Source organism: Amphiprion ocellaris, chromosome 10, assembly GCF_022539595.1.
Source record: "Amphiprion ocellaris isolate individual 3 ecotype Okinawa chromosome 10, ASM2253959v1, whole genome shotgun sequence".
In the NCBI taxonomy this organism is placed as follows: domain Eukaryota; kingdom Metazoa; phylum Chordata; class Actinopteri; family Pomacentridae; genus Amphiprion; species Amphiprion ocellaris.
The window spans coordinates 7,318,406-7,334,952 of record NC_072775.1 but is presented as its reverse complement, the minus strand read 5'-3'; the positions used below and the strand labels follow the sequence as shown (position 1 = coordinate 7,334,952).

General features: G+C 42.1%; 1 protein-coding gene across 4 annotated transcripts in view; it reads left to right on the top strand.

Annotated features, from left to right (window-relative positions):
* LOC111584813 (uncharacterized) overlaps window positions 1-16,547 on the top strand; it is a 174,139-nt gene that overhangs the window by 141,865 nt on the left and 15,727 nt on the right. For all 4 annotated transcript variants that reach the window (XM_035941008.2, XM_023294092.3, XM_055014329.1 and 1 more), the window contains exons 7-10: window positions 4,464-4,720; window positions 5,681-5,817; window positions 9,823-9,944; window positions 12,823-12,940. In XM_035941008.2, the coding sequence (XP_035796901.2) occupies window positions 4,464-4,720; window positions 5,681-5,817; window positions 9,823-9,944; window positions 12,823-12,940 (634 nt within the window). The remainder of the gene's footprint in view (window positions 1-4,463; window positions 4,721-5,680; window positions 5,818-9,822; window positions 9,945-12,822; window positions 12,941-16,547) is intronic.

The window sequence follows — 16,547 nt, the reverse complement described above, 5'->3', positions numbered from 1 at the left end:
TACTCCTTTCACTTCTGGCTGCTGAAAAAGACGCTAAGGGCTGCGCAAGTGACGTGCAGGCAGTTAGTGGCGACGTTGCCTATGCAACTGCTGTTCTATAAACTCTGTCAGCTGTTACATGCTGCAAAAATGGCCTATCAAAGAACACGATGCAGGAAGTCTTGTTTGGCATTAAATGGTGCAGACAACCATGGAAAAAAAAACAAGTACAATCCATGTTGAAGTGAGTTTATTCTTCGAGCACATATCAATTCTAGTTCTTCATTAGAGTCTGTTCTATCAAAATTCTGTGAAACCAACTCAGATGTGATGCTTTATTTGGATTGAAAAATGTAAATTTGGTCAACCAGGATTTGAACCTACAAATTGGGGTGCAGCTACAACCATCAGTATGACTTTAAGCTGCTCTTTAATGTATGTGCACAAGTTCCTCATGAGTCAGAACAGAGCGCTTGTGTGAGAAAACACGAACGAGGGAATTTTTCATGAGACAGACAAATCAGGAGACAAAAAAAACAAAAAACAAAATAGAAGAGTGGCCCGGTCGCTGCGTGATAAGTGCTTCTTGTAAAGGCGTACGAGGTAGAAGGATGGGTGTGTGTTGCTGGTTTGTCAGAGAGACCTGTCGCACACACACCGGGCAAAAAAAAAAAAAAAAAGAAAAAGCATAGGGTGGGTTGGGGAGTGGGTGATGGAGTGTGTGAGGTAGCAGAGGAGGGGGAGGTGGAGTGATGGAGTGTTGTATGGAGGGAGGGAGGGAGGGAGGGTGGGGGTGATGAGTGTGTGCTCACAGTGTAAGTGACACCTCTCTTCCTCAGACAGATTGTCTCTCTCTCCCAGTAATGGGGACCCCGTTAGAGCACCTTTTCCCTCCTTTTCTTCCCACACATACACTCCGTCTCTCTCTGTCCTCCGTGACAGTTCCTCTTGTTTATTTACATTTTCTGCAGAGATATTCCCCCCAAATTGCCTGCATTTCAATGTCGTTCAATTCGACTTCTTTCTTTTTCTCTCTGCATAATTTTTAATCAATTTTCTCCTCTTTCTAAAACTGCTGATTTCTGTAAAGCAGTTTAGAAGGAAAGAAGAAAAGAGCAAGAAAAAGAGTGATCAGTAAGGATGGAGGGAAAGAGAGAGAGGATATCAATATTCCCACTGCTGGTGGTATCCTCAGAGCTATTATTTTTTTTTCCCGACTTGAATCTGATGGGCAAAATTCCGCATAACCACAAAGCCCATTTATCCTCTGTCCAACATGCCTGTCTGTGCCAATCAGACCGAGATGATTCATATGCATACTTACTTTCAGGACGGTGGGTTTGAGGACACGCAGGCTCAAAAGAACCACTTGTACTTGCACACAAAAGCCCTCCTACACACACGCCTACTTATGCCTTATACAGGTATTTTGAACCAGACACAAACATGTTACTTTTTCTGAAATTTAATCAACCGCAAGTGTATGTCAGGGGTGCCTGTGTAAGACAGTGGATGTATGTGATTACTCGTGTGTGTCTGTGCACTCACTAACAATCATCTCGGCAAACCAGATCAGAGGCTATCTCTCCGCTTCAGAGGCGCCACGCTGGCAGGAGAGCGGCACACAATCACACGGACACCTCAGACAAATAGGCTTCATAACTTCTCTGTAACAAACCATCACAGGGGCCTGAGCCCCTATCCCAAATGAAATCTCCTGCACCTGTGTAGATGCACGGATACAAAGGAATTTTTAATGCTAGCCAGGTACGAGTCTCCATGGTGATGGCGGGGGTCGCCATGGTGATGGAGATGGTGTTCTAAACAAGGGAAGCATTTTTATGAAAAGCAGGAGCATGGTTCTGTTTTCGCTTTCATCACTGGGAAATCTGTTGTTTATGGAAATTGTCAGTTGATGTCACAGCTATGCAGAGTGCAGGAGGCAATTTCTGCCACCACTCAAAGTGAACTCCAGCTCCATACTGTGCAGTGGCATGCAAGCGTTCACATTTCTGTCACCATCATTAGTGAAGTGATCTCCAAAAGGGCATAAAGATATAACATTCCTTTTAACATTTTAAGCAAGATTAGTATATTAGTTTTGCATAGTACCACCTGAAAGTGGAAAGAAAAGGAATGACATACCGTGCAAAAGTCTGGGCAGCCCTAGCAGTTAGAGCTTTTTTACCTCATTAGCTCTTTAGAAAAGGCCACAAATTTCAAAGCGTTCTAAATCCTCTGTCTCCCCAAACCTTGTCCCAGGAATAACCACCATGGTCTCCTCCTAGTAGCTGCCTAAACACTGTAAAAATACAAATACTTGAGACCCAAAAAGCAATAGAAAGCTATGAGAAGAGAGAAAAGCAGTTTCAGGGAACTTTATTCTCTGTAATGTAGTTAAGAAATGGCAGGTAACGGGAATGGTGGAGGTCAAGTTGAGGCCTGGAAGACCAGGAAAACTTCCCATGAGAACTGCTCATGATTGCAGCTGTGGCACAGGTGTTAGAGTGGACTGTTCAATGATTAAAAGGTTAGCAGTTTGATCCCTGAAGCTCCCATGTGTATAAATTTCCTTGGGCAAGACACTGAACCCCAAGTTGCTCCCAGTTCATACATTGCAGTGCAGCTCTGCCACCAATATTGTGTGTGAATGGGTGAATAAGAAACACATTGTAATGCGCTTTGTAGAACCTAACTGAGGTTAAAAGGGCGCTATATAAGTGCCGACCATTTACCGTTGCTAAAAAGGGTAATCAAAACCACCATTTGACGGCAGAAGAGATCAAGATTTAATAGACTGTGGAGTGATGACCTTCGTAGAGGAGACATCAGAAGAAAACCTATCCTGCCTCCTCACCACAAAATTCAGCTTTAGAAGTTGTGTTAATGGATGAAATTAAAATAGAACTTTTTGGATGCAATGAGCAGAAGTATGTTTGGCGAAGAAAGGGTGCAGAATTTCTTCGAAAGAACACCTCTGCGACACAGAGGTTGATTGATCATGCTTTGAGCTTGAGTTGCAGCCAGTAGCACAGGAAATATTTCACTGATAGGGGAATGAATGGATTCAATTATACACCTGCAAATTCTGAAAAATTTAAGTGTCTGCACAAAAAGTGTAAGATGAAAAAAAAGATAATTTCTGCAAGGATTCTAAACACACTGCAAAATCCGTAATAGACATCCCTTAAGAGGCGCAAGCTGAAGGTTTTGCATCGACCTTAACACCATAGAGAATCTAGACCTCAGAAGAGCATTGCATGCAAGACAGCCCAAGAATCTCATAGAACTAGAAGCCTTTCACAGGAAGAATGGGAAAAAAATCCTCTGAACAAGAACAGAAAGACTGTTACAGCTGCTACAAAAAGCATTTAAAAGCTGTGATCCGTGCCAAAGACGATGTTACTAAGTACTGATCGTGTTGGGTGCCATGACTTTTACTTTGGGCCCTTTTTTGTTATTATGAACCTAGAAAATCTGGAACTATAAAGCAATCTTGCTTAAAATATTAAAGATCATCTAGAACTTCATGCCTTTTGAAAAGCAGGTCATTGTTTGCTTACTAAGCTATTCACAGAAGCAGAAATTTAGAGCAGTTTGGCCCAATCTTTCACTTCAGTGCTTAAACCAACATGTTTGCAACATGATAATAATGCTATACTACCTGCCAGGTACCCACTAACACCCTGCCCACTGTTCTTCCACCAACACTGCAGTGCCAAACAATGCCACAACTAGATAAAATTTCTACCCACTGTAGCACATACTTACGTCTATCTGTGCTGCATGTGGAAAGCCGTTCTAATCTCATTACTCCCACAAACACACCAACACCATTCAGCTTCCTGCCAGTAAACTCCACAGCTATATATCCTCTAGTTTTAACACGTCAAGAATATCCAAACATCAACTCCCAGCAGTGTCACCTTAACATGTAGCTACTTCAGTGTCAGAGCTCTGAAGGATCCTTTCAACTCTTTGAGCATCAAGAACCTCATTGGAAATGCTGTAACATCAACACCTCATGAATGTCTCTTCCGACTTCACACGAACCACACCATCTAAGCATCCGCCCACAACAACCTTCAAAGTACCACTTCAAAAAAAACGAAAAGTCACAACATGTAAGGTAACCATGATATTATTTACTCCGAATTATTCTTAGCTGATTTTTCGGAGATGTGACCATTCTCGGGGCCTGTGTGAGCTGTTATCTGTTGGAATAATTCATTATTTGCCATCTCTCTGCTTTTGATATGTAATTTAGCAGTCGTCTGTGGAAAATTTAGTGTGAGAATTAGACCAAATGAAAGCACAAACACAGACTATCGCATCTGATGTTTCTGAATGTGACATTTACATAATTTCTTGCACTTAAAAAGTGTCATCATTACTCATTTCGCAGTACGTGGCTGTCTATGCCTGCTGATTATATACTTCTACATTAAATCTTCTTTTCACCTTCCTCCCCTGTCCCCCCTCAGGCGGTAGACTACGAGAGCCGGAGCTCCTACTCCTTCTCTGTGGAAGTCCTTAACCCCATAGTGGACCCTCGCTTCCTGCGTCGAGGCCCCTTTAAAGACAGGGCTTCGATCCGAGTAGCAGTCCTGGATGCCGATGAGCCTCCGAGGTTCTCCCGGGCCCGATACCACATGGACGTTTCTGAGAACTGCCCGCCGGCCTGCACTGTTGGCCGTGTCAGCGCTGTGGACCCTGACACCGGTTTAACCAATAATATCAGGTGCAGTATGAGACCTCTTAGCTTAGATTCCTCTCAGTTTAGCTCATAAAGATGAAAAATACGACCGGAGCTGGTTCTCCTAAACTCTTTATGAGGATCTTGGAAGTTTAGCTGTTTCCACTCTTAATATTTAGTGTACAGACATTACAGTGCTATCACTTAGTCAGTAAATAAGCCTATTTCCCAAAATGTTCCTATAAGTATTCACTGTTTATGAACTCATAACAATACTGCTTTAACTGCAGGAGTTTTATTGCTTAATGACAAATTAAGCATTTAATGCTGCCATGAGCCATATTTCTGCCTTTATTTAATGTTATAGAAGATATCATTGAGTTCTTTTTGGGGTTTTTTTTCATGCAGAAACATTTTTAATCAAGGGATATACAGTCTTTCTTGGATTGAAATTCAAACTCCGCAGCTCAAAGAAACAACAGCAAGAGCTAACCAAATAAATATAATCCAACTAAATGCCCACACAGTGTTCCCTTGAGCCAGACAGTAACCACAGACGCTTGCTGGTTTCGTGCTTTCGCTAGTGTTTGCAGTGGGTTTTGTCTCGAACCGTTCGAAGAGGGAGGCGAGTGATTTGTCTGTAACAAGCCCAGAAAAGCGTGTCCCAATTAAAAGCAGAAAGTGCTAAGAGTGAGTGTGTGGGGAAGAATGATAGTTGGTATATTCAGAGAGATATTTAGATAATCAGGAGCACTTCAAAAGAGCTGCTATCAGCCGCGATTATCTCGCTATATTAATTCTTTGGCCGTTTGAATGCCAACTTCCTTATCACTTCCTCACACACTTGCCCCGTCTGCTTCTTTCACTCGGCACCCTGCTGCCATCTCTGCTTGTTTCCTCGCTTCACTCTTTCTTTCAATACTCTTCCCTGCCCTCTGCTCACTTCTCTCACCTTGCTTCTTTCAAGCATTTCTTCTCCTCTCACGCTGCTTTTCTCTCCCTCAGGTTCTCCATTGATCCTCAGTCGGACCCAGAGGCTCTTTTTCGTATCACCCCAGACACCGGCCTCATCACCACGGCCATGGAGCTGGACCGGGAACGTGAGCACTGGCACAACATTACAGTCATCGCCACCCAGAGAGGTCAGAGGTCCCTCTTTGTACGCAGCTTAACACTGAGACATCATTAAAGCGTGTTCATTGGATTATTCCCTTTATTAGAGCTGACATTCTTCAATGCAACCAGCATTTTTTCCCCACCTCTGACACCTGAGCCCACTGATGAGTAAGAGGTTTAAAGGAGTGTGCTGCACGGTGTCTGAAAAGCGCAGTATCCGCTGTGTGCTGCACTTCGCTAAGCGGCTTAGCTCTCGAGTCATCAAGCCATGAGGGGGGAATGCCGTTTGGCGCCACGAACGGTTTGTTACAGCGGGTCTTAGAATCAATTGATCTATATTGTGTGAGTTATCTGATGCCGCAATAGATCCGTTCTCATAAGGATTCAGCTGGAAACACAGAATTAAAGCAACAAATCGAAGTGGAGCTTCGCAGCGCTGTAAAGGCACAACGTGACAGCAGTTTCCAAGTAAGAATACAAAGTTACAACACACACTGAAACACAGGAATGGAGGACCATCAAAACATCTCTTTAGCTGCTGTTTTAGAGCTTTCAGCTTTTGATCAAGGCGAGGTAACTTTGCCACTTGTTTCTTTGAAAAATCAACAATTCAACTTGAATGAATGAATTAAGAACCAAGAAATGCCGGTGTTGACTCTGTCGTGCTGAGAGCTGCACAAGGAGTTCCTATTTTCAGTGTAGATGCAGGAAATCAGTGTGTGTAAAGCCTATAAGCAATTTGGCCTTGACACAGGTAGTGTGAATAGTAACACACCTACTCTGCAGTGATAGTGTGAGAAACACAACAGATAATGAAGTGGTTTGGTTTAAAGGCTGGCAACACGGATTAGTATCCACAAATCCCTTGAAAGAATATCATGGAAAATTGCCATGATTCATGTTATCTTAAATAGGAAAACAAACACATTGCTGGATCGTTGGTAAGTTTATTATTGGATACAGTATGGAGAATAAAAGCACATCATTGCATTGGAGAGAGATCACAGGCCTGTTTCTTGGAGAGACCAACAGGATAAACATCTGATATATAACATAACTCATTTATAACTCTTCTCCAATAGGCTTGTTGTGAAAGGTTGTAAGTTTGAACCTGATTGTATGGTTTTCCATTTGTGAAAAGTCCTGCATTCCACAGACAGAACAGCTTCCTAGAGACGAGACCAAAGAATCTCCTTAGAAGGACTCTGATACATTCCACAAGTTGACCAAGCAGCCTCTTCAGACTGAAACTCAGAATCTGAAAAGACCTGTGTTGCAGATGATTTACTACCCCCCTCCTCTAGCCTTGAATGATGCTGTTTACAGTATAGAGAGTAGCAGAGTTCATCCAGATTCTCAAAGGAGAAGCACAAATTCAACAGCTTTTATAGTGAACAGAGTCAGGAATTCCTTTGAACAGTATACATAAATGTAAATGTAACCCTGTTATCAGTTTCCATACCATATAAGAACCACTGAGTCCATTTCTGCTAAACCTAAAACCCCTTTAGGCGTGTGAACATATCATCTGTGGTTGACCTCAGACCTTTTGGCCCTTAGACAACAATTATGCTGCGCTGCCAGGACGTTACTCTGCTAACAGAAATAGTTCCACAGCGGCATAAAATGAACACATAGTGGAGTAAATAAATAGTAGCCTAAGAGCTTATGATTGATTTTACTTTCACACCTGAGATCTTTCACATTGCTATCAGCAGTAGTCAACCTGTTTCTCTGAACATGAGAATTTTGTTTCTCTGAAAATGACTAAACATGTAAGAAACTGGTCATTAATAGAAGATTACTAGATGGTTGATATGTAAATAAATGACGACTGAAAAGCTTGCGAGTGATTTCACAATGAGAAAATCCAACAATGCATGAGAGCATCTTATGTCTGTGGCTCTTATCCTAAGTCCATTGGCTTCTATTAGGAGAAAGGGTCATCAGTGTATAGGTTAATTTTTAAAACAGATGGGCACTCTAGTTTTTAGCCAATGTTCCTTATACTGGAATAAACAATGAATTTGACTGTTTTCAGCTGTGGATTAATACATATATGGGGCTCCAGTGTATTTTAATGGCAGTGTGATGCTGTACTGTGTGTGGTTGTGTCCATTCTAATGGAAGGATGCAACCCCCAGAGCCAAAATGTGGCTCATTTCTTTATTTTTTGCTTCTAGTTTTTCATCAAGCGTGGAGTGCTGTTGCAGAAATATGTTGATTTTTTTTCCAGTGGATTTGTTGACAGTAAGAAAAATATTAAATATCACCACATTACCTATTCTTAAAATGTCCTTCAGCTAATATAATTACAGGTTGACAAGTAAAGCCTTGGTTGTTCATTCAAAAGCTACTAATTTATAGTCAAGCTTAGGAGGCCTTCTTTTAACTTTGCAAATTATGACTGCGAGCAATATGACTCTCAGAAGCAAAGATGGAAGCGGCGCAGTGATGGTTTAGTATCTGATTTTCATGCAGAAGCCTGCTGCTTGCATCCCATCTGCTGCAAACAGTCAAAGATCTTTTCTTTTTAATCCAAAACATCATCAGTCTTTGTGCCTACGCAAATCCAAACCTCAGCAACAGCAGCAGCGGATCAGAGAAAAGTCACATGAATCATCTTACTGGTCAGTGTATTTTTGAAGCCACTGACAAAAACTGTCGTCCTGCTGATGCCGGGTTCCGGCTTAGAGAAATACTCTGACGTGAATGAGATATTTTTGAAGCCAATGAAAAACAACCTGTTGTGTTAGTTTGGGGTTCGTATCAAAATTAACACCAGCATTCTGTTCAATCTTGGCTAAGCTCCAGTGGTATTTCTTTTTGGCAGGTGACAAGTCATTAAAGCCCTAAAAAGAACAATCCAACTGGTTTGTGTAAAAAGTGAAAATGCTGTCAGAGGATACTGTCCAGCGTCTGCTGTGCACAAGGAAAGGGAAGTTGTTTTCCTGCCAAGGCTTGCTTGGGACAAAGTTAATCTTTACTTAAAATCTACTCGGGGTCCTCGTGGCAGCGATGTGTTGGTAGGACTGTGGCGGCAGCACAGTGAGTGGCTGTCTTGAATAATGAGCTCTATCTAATAAACAGACTGTTGGAGGCTGTGTTGACATAAAGCACAGTAGGGGCCCTGCCATGGCCACGGGCAGGCCAGCTCACCCAGTGGCAGTACAGCGAGAGCTCATTTTCAGCTTTTCAGCGATGGAAACCAGTCGCTGTCATCCATGACACAGTGTTACTGCTCAAGGTCTGAAAGCATGTTGTGGGAGTGAATGTGTGTGTGTGTGTGTGTGTGTGTGTGTGTCTCAATTTGCAGAAAGCGTGGTCCACTGTGTTGCACGGTTGCCTGCCTGGATAGATGATGTGTGCTGGTGAGCCCAGATTGTGTCATAGCAGCCTGAAATGTAATGGTGGATGTTCAGAAGGCTCAGAGTATGACTTCATGCTTTTCAAGCGGCGGGTCTGTGAGAACTTCATGTTCGAGTGTGTGTATAGAAAAGTGAATGGGTTGTGGGAAACCTCATGCCAATCCGTTTAAACTGCGTCCTTGTGCAGCTGCATGCAGATTGACTGCTTTTTTACATCCCGCCTCTGCTTCTTCTCTCGCTTTCTTAAAAACGCGCACACACACACTTGACACCGAGAGATGCTTTGGCTAAGAATGGAACAGTTTGATGTGGAAAAATCTGACTTCTATGGAAGCATCAGTTATACTCCAGCTGGGAGCCTGTGAGCTGTAACACAAGCCAAATGAAACCAAATGTACGACTGTTTATTTAGCCATTTGTGTGCTCGCTAATGTGATCTGAGTGTTGTTGAAGTTTCTGGACAAAGACCGAAATGCTTGATCGTGCCTATGAGGGCAATTGAATGAAATTAATGGAGTGCAAACTTGCACCCCTTCTGTGCCTGTTCTACATGCTGGTGTTTCTTTGCAACGGGGAATTATATTCATATAATTTCCCATATACAGCTGCTTGTGTATGCATCTCTTAAGGCTGTTATGATGTGCTGCTCTCTTGTTCTTTCAGATAATCCCAGCCAGGTGTCCAGAGTTCTGATTGCAATAGAGACCTTAGATCTGAATGACAATGCACCTGAGCTGGACAGACAGTACACCACTGCCATGTGTGACTCATCCTCCATCGGGCAGGTCAGTATGTGCAAAAACTCTCCTTCGAAGTCAATGTTTCTGTGGATATGAAGAATTCAGTGCCAAAACTAGAATCTACAGCCTCTCTGTGTACTTTTTATAGTAGATTATTTTGCGGGAAAAAAGCTTTAATTTGAGTTGAATGAGACACTTCTAAGTCAATTAGTTGAGTCTATTAATCAATCTCTTTCCACTACATGGCCATAGAGCAGCTTTGACTTGTCACAGGTTCTGCTTTTTGTTCCCCCACCCACCTCGAGGACAAGTTCCTGGAACTGCATTTTGGCACCGCTCAGTCCTGATTTCAGTTTAGGGTTCTTGGCAGTGCTGGAGATTGTAATTTGTCAAGTAGATGTGAGAAGAATTTAAGTAATGCCTACAGAGCAGCAGCAGCTTTGGTGCTGTGTAAGTGTCCACATCGGAGAAGTTTTCGAGAGAGTCCAACACACAATCTCTGCAGTCAAATGTGTAAAACGGGGAAATACACTTGCTACGTGGGGCATAGTACGAGTAGAACACAAGCCTCCGTGGATGGTGAGGTTGATAAATAAAATAGGAGTGTATCTGTTCTGTTAGACTATGATGTGGATCACTGAAAACCACAGCTGAAATGCTTTCGGTGTAGCAACAGCGTTAGTACCAAAGCCTTGCATGTTTCTTAAAAAGTCGGTTCATGACCTATCAAGTTTCTGAATTTAAAAAAAAGTATTATGTGTGAGATGCTTTCAAACTATTCAAGTGTGTTTTAATGGGTTGAATCAAGGATAATGGAGGTTGGAAATTTCCAAATCTTATACATTTGAATGCATTTTTTGTTCAAAGTTGATTAAGGATTCAATTTTTGTGTTTAATGTGACTAATACTTTGATTTATGATTAAATACATGCAAGCACATGAGCTGTACATATCCATCCATCCATCTATCCATCATTTATACATTGCTTAATCCTCACTAGGGTCACGGGGGGCTGGAGCCTATCCCAGCTGACTTGGGGCAAAGGCAGGGGACACTCTAGACAGGTCACCAGTCTGTCGCAGGGCTACGTATGCAGACAAAACAATCACACTCCCATTCACACCTGCAGGCAATTTAGAATAATCAATTAACCTCAGCATATTTTTGGACTGTGGGAGGAAGCCGGAGTACCCGGAGAAAACCCACGCATGCACAGGGAGAACATGCAAACTCCATGCAGAAAGATCCACGGAAAGCCGGGACACGAACCAGGTGTCTTCTCGCTGCAAGGCGAAAATGCTAACCACTACGCCACTTGAGCTGTACATATGGTAAACATTACACCTACGTAACATCAGTATGTAAGCATTGTGACTGTAAGCATCTTAGCATATACAGTCCATAATGTATGTGTTTTTGCATGAAATATACAACCCATATAGTGCATACAGGTTCCAGTATAATCAAAGCTGATGGTTACCATTTTTATGTCAGACAGCATATGCAAACATTGTACTTCATGCTCCTGTACAAATCATACGACTAGAACAGCCAATCTGCAAACACGTCATTATGTTGTCAGGCGAGGAGTTAGATAAGAGGGTCATGCTGTCATATTGATTCATTTCAAACAATGATGTGTCCTACAAAGGAACATGAAGTACTTCAAAACAGATTTCCTTCAAAATAAGGACGTGCGTTGTATGAAAACCACGTCTATTCAAACATAGGAGCATACGGAGTGCAGTAGCACAAAGCTGTATCTGTTCTGATGTGGCACCATGCAGCTCCAGCATGCCCATTCACCATGGAGGCAGGTGAATCCTCCATGGCCTGTTATCAGAACACAGCAGCTATTCACATTGTAATTAAACTTGAGCTTCCTCTCAGACTGCCTCCCTCCTTGCCGCCATCCTTCATGCTTTATTTGTTTTCCTGTCTATTTTTCTGCATCATGCTTTTCTTACTTGATCCCGTCTCAGTTATAGAAATCATCTCTTTGCTCCTCGGTCTCTTCTTGGATTTTTTTCCTTCTTCCTCCTCTCCTCCATCCTCAGTATTCCATGCTGGCTCCATCACTATAATGTGGTGTCTTGGCCCATCTGTTGTTTTTGCTGGTGTTTTCATTGCTCTGCTTGTGTCTTTGTTGCTTCGCCACTAAATCTGTGATTCTATGGCAACCACTTTGATTTGTTTTTGCCTGTGATGTTCATGTTTGTGTCTGTGTATACTGTTATTTCAGTGAGCGGGAGAGTGTTCAAAAAAAAAAAAAACAAGGGAAAATTATGATATCTTCCAATGTGTTGTGTATGCACGTCTCTGTATGACAAGTCATTAGGCAGAACACTTTTGAATATTCACACACAGCAACTAAACATAATGTGAGAGAACACAGCAAATCTTATCAAGGCCTAGAGACACTAACTAACACGCAGAGCATGCGGCACTCATCATCCCCGCATTCAGCCTCACAACTAGCACTCGAAAGCATTCCTGAAAGAGCGTCTTGCATAATGACGACCAGAGTTTTTCATTAAAAAGAAATTACCCATCAGCTTAGGGCTGTGGGAGATTTCTTTCAGATTAATTTTGTTACGATTGTCAATGCAGACTTATGCCGATGCTATTGCTAAATTGAAAGGCACGCTACAGTGTATTGGTGAAAGGCGATGCACGTCACAAGCGGTTATTTATGTGGTGTGAGTATCTGACACAGTTCGGTTGTGTCTCCATGCTAATTGTTGGGCTTGTTTTTTGATTCCTGCCAACCCAACGTCAGCTAATGGTTTGTAGCTAAAAGCAATCTCTGTGTAAGTGTTTTTCTGCTCGTTCCTTTTCGTTTTGTCTCTATGCATCCACACACACACACATTCATGGCCTCCCTTCACCCGGCCTCCTCTGCTCTCTATCTCTGTGTTTCAGGTGGTGCAGGTGTTGCGGGCGATTGATAGAGATGAGGGAGGGAATGACAGCACCGTGTATTTCAGCATCCCTCCAGAGTCCAGCGCTGCCCTCAACTTCAGCGTCAGGGACAGTGGTGGTACGCACTCAATCTTTCCCTCTCTGTGAATTCCTCTTAATTCCCTGGTTTTTCAGTCCCCTTGGCAGGCACGCTGTTTTTTACCCACTTTTTTAAGGCTCTTAATCCCACATATTTTTTTCTGCCTTTCTCTTTCCATCTTTGTCTTTTCTCCTATTCTCTTTTTCTCTCACCGTCCTCTCAAAGCCCCTCTGCCTCTTTAACTCCCCCTTCCCTTTTTCTGTCTCTGCCTCTCTCTTCTACCATCCATCTCCCAACTCTGGTGGCCCCATTGTTTTGCTTTGTTATCCTCCTCTCTTTTGTTCGTCCCCCTTGTTTGCTTTCCCATATTCTCTACATCCATCTTCTCCTCTCCACTACCAAGTACACTTACGGTTTCCACTGGAAAGCTTTTGAAGAAATCAGAGCTGCTTCATTTAATTCACTTCAACGGAATTGAATCTAGATACTTAGTATTTGTTTCTAGTTTCCAAAAATACTGCTTTTTCTGTCCCTCTTTCCTGCACAAATGGACAGTTACTATATAAAGAGTTTTAGTGCATGTTGTTGTGAACATATATGAACTTGAAGCATACATTTGTGCAAATGCTGAAAATTGTCAGTAGCATGTTGAAATGTCAAATGTAATGTAAAACAAGAGGCAGTGTTATGTTTTTTGACATTAATTTATAATCTATACATTCATACATATATAAATACACACACACACACACACACACACACACACACACACACACACACACACACACACACACACACACACACACACACACATATATATATATATACACTCTCTACAGGGGGTTCTCAACTTATGTCAGAGTTCCATTCCTACGGTGTGACGTAAGTCGATTTTCGCCATAAGTCGGAAGTCCAGTCAAAATATGTGAATAAAGCCGTTACATGCATCACAATATCGATCAGTTTACATATTTGTACAACTACAGTAATTAAAACAGTCTTAGCTTACACTGAAACACAACTCAGTCGGAAAATACTGGCGAAAATGTAAACTGTAAGTCTGACTTACACTTGGGAGCCATAATGATGTTAGCGAATGTAGCATAATCCAATGTGGCGGCAAATGTACACAAAGCCATCTTATATTGCCGCATAACTACTGTACATACAGTATTCATCCACTCTAGTTCCGCTGAACCAGTTCCCATGTAACGACAAAACACTGTACGTTAAACTGAGGACCGGCCCATAATCGGTTCCGACGTAACAGCAAAATGACATAAGTCGAGGATGTCATAAACCGAGGACCTCCTGTATTACCACTAGTTTCAGCTTGGTTTTGATCTCCGCTAATGTCTAAGGGAAATATCTTTTTATCTGTCCTAAATGATTCAGTAGAAATCAACTAGACTTCTTTTTTGGCTCTAGGAGAAGTTTCACCTCTCACTCAAGAAGCTTCCTCAATTCTAACTGACTAGTGGGGACTCCCAGGTATTTTCTCCAGCCCCAGATCACACGGCTCGCAGCCTGAGACTCCCTACCAGTTGGTTAGAACTGAGGAAGCCACTTGGATGAGAAATGACACATCGTCTCTCAGGATTAACGTGACCTGGATGACTGAGAATACACAGACAGCTCTTTAGTATCTAAATGCTTCAGTATGTTCACATGCTAATTGCGAACTTTGATTGCTCGCTTATGCTGCTGTCAGGCAATGTGTTACCTGACAGTTGCTAATTAGTTAGCCAAAAGACACTAATGCACCCCACACAGCTGAGGGGAGCTGCAGAGTTGGGTGATAAATCTCTGTGGCTTCATCGGTACAAGTGAAACCTTTTATATTACACCTAGGATTTTTTTTGGACCTTTTGTTCAAATACGAAGGTATTTCTAAAAGTTCTTGGACTCAAAAGAAAACGTCACAGGAGAAAGATTGCTCTTGCATTATTTTTTAACATTCTCTTCCTTTAACTTCAGTGCATTTGGTCCACCGATGTTCAGTCTTCACTATATGTTTGTGTGAGAAGGTCACATCTTGAGCTTTCAGATGCTCCTCAGCAGCATGCATGACTTCATCATCAAACTGAAAATGGCAGCCATGCACTTGGGATTTCAGTTTGGGAAATATGAGTCAGACGGTGGAAGCTGGGTTGGTGAGGTTCATGGGGCAACTGTTTAAAGCCACATTTGGCTTCTTCTGTCACCTGTACTGTGTGGACGGATACATTGTCCTGGAGCAATAGCAGCCGGCTCTAAACTTTCCTCTCCTTTTTTATTTGATTGCTTTCAACATTTGAATTTTTGTGGACAGTGATTTAAAGCAGTTATGCCCAAGTATGGGACTTGTGCCCCTTGGTTCCAAGTGACGCCAACAACTTTTTGAATTACCCTTGCCACAGTATTCACTCATGCCATATTAGACAAATTGTACTGTTAATAAATGATTTAAAAAGTGCATATGATGCCCGTTGGCTGTGCACACATCTTTAATCGGCTGCTGATAATTTTGTTTAATCCGATGTCTAATGGCTGATTATGGCCCTCAACAGCATTTGTAATTACAGTCCTGAGAGGCTGATGGTGTGAGTACGCTTTGGCTATCTTTGGTACCAAACTAGCGCTGGTTGTTCCTAACGTGACAGAACCACGAGGAGTGAACCTGCACTGACTGGATCGGGAGGATAAACTCAGTGTCATGTGGAATCAGAGGCCACTTTGATGTGTCAATCCACAGCAGAACAGAGAAACAAGAAAACTATGCCTCGTTCCCACACGGACAGCTTGTCTGACAAAAGCACGCCACATCATTTGCCTTGTTAAAAAAGATGATGATTTGATCTGCGATTTGGATCACAGATTTTTTTGATAGCCGTGTCTGCCACATTTGTGGTGCCACTCATGCTGATGAAATATCTTCCACACTGCGTCTACACGCCTTCTTATCAATGACATGTTTTTGTAGCCTGTGCATTCATTTGAGGATAAATCTTTTTTAAAAAAATCTCCTTTACAGATACCCAACAGTTCTTTTGCACAAATATAAGAAGAATCAGATCAATAGAGGTTGCTGAACCCTGACCTTTCAAATTGTTGCTAGTGAACCTCTCTTTATTGATCACAATATCTGAAAAGAACTCAAAGATGTGTACTTTTATGATGTTTTCCATATGTGGAGACATACAAACATGCTTTGGATGTACAGCCTCTGCTCTGCATATACTGTACGATGTCATTTTTTTGTAGTATGGTAGCACATTACTCAAACATTATCCATTATCTATACACCGCTTAATCCTCATTAGGGTCACTGGGAGGCTGGAGTCTATCCTTAGGGTGAAGGTAGGGGACACCCTGGACAGGTCGCCAGTCTATTACAGGGCAGGGCATTGCTCAAACAGTATTTGGAATTGTATTTTCAAATGTGAAAGTGTTAGACTTTATTTTTTAAGCTTTGTAGCCACCTGGGAGTCATAAATCATAAAGAGTGGCTGCAGCACAGAGGATATTATCTGCCCTGTTTGAGGCACTTTAGTGGATTCTTCCTATTACATCAAATTAGTGTCATTGTTATTCTTGTATGAAAGTGTCGCTTCAATGTGAATTATAAAAGGTGTGAAATAAAAGAGTAAAAATAACAGAGCAGGCA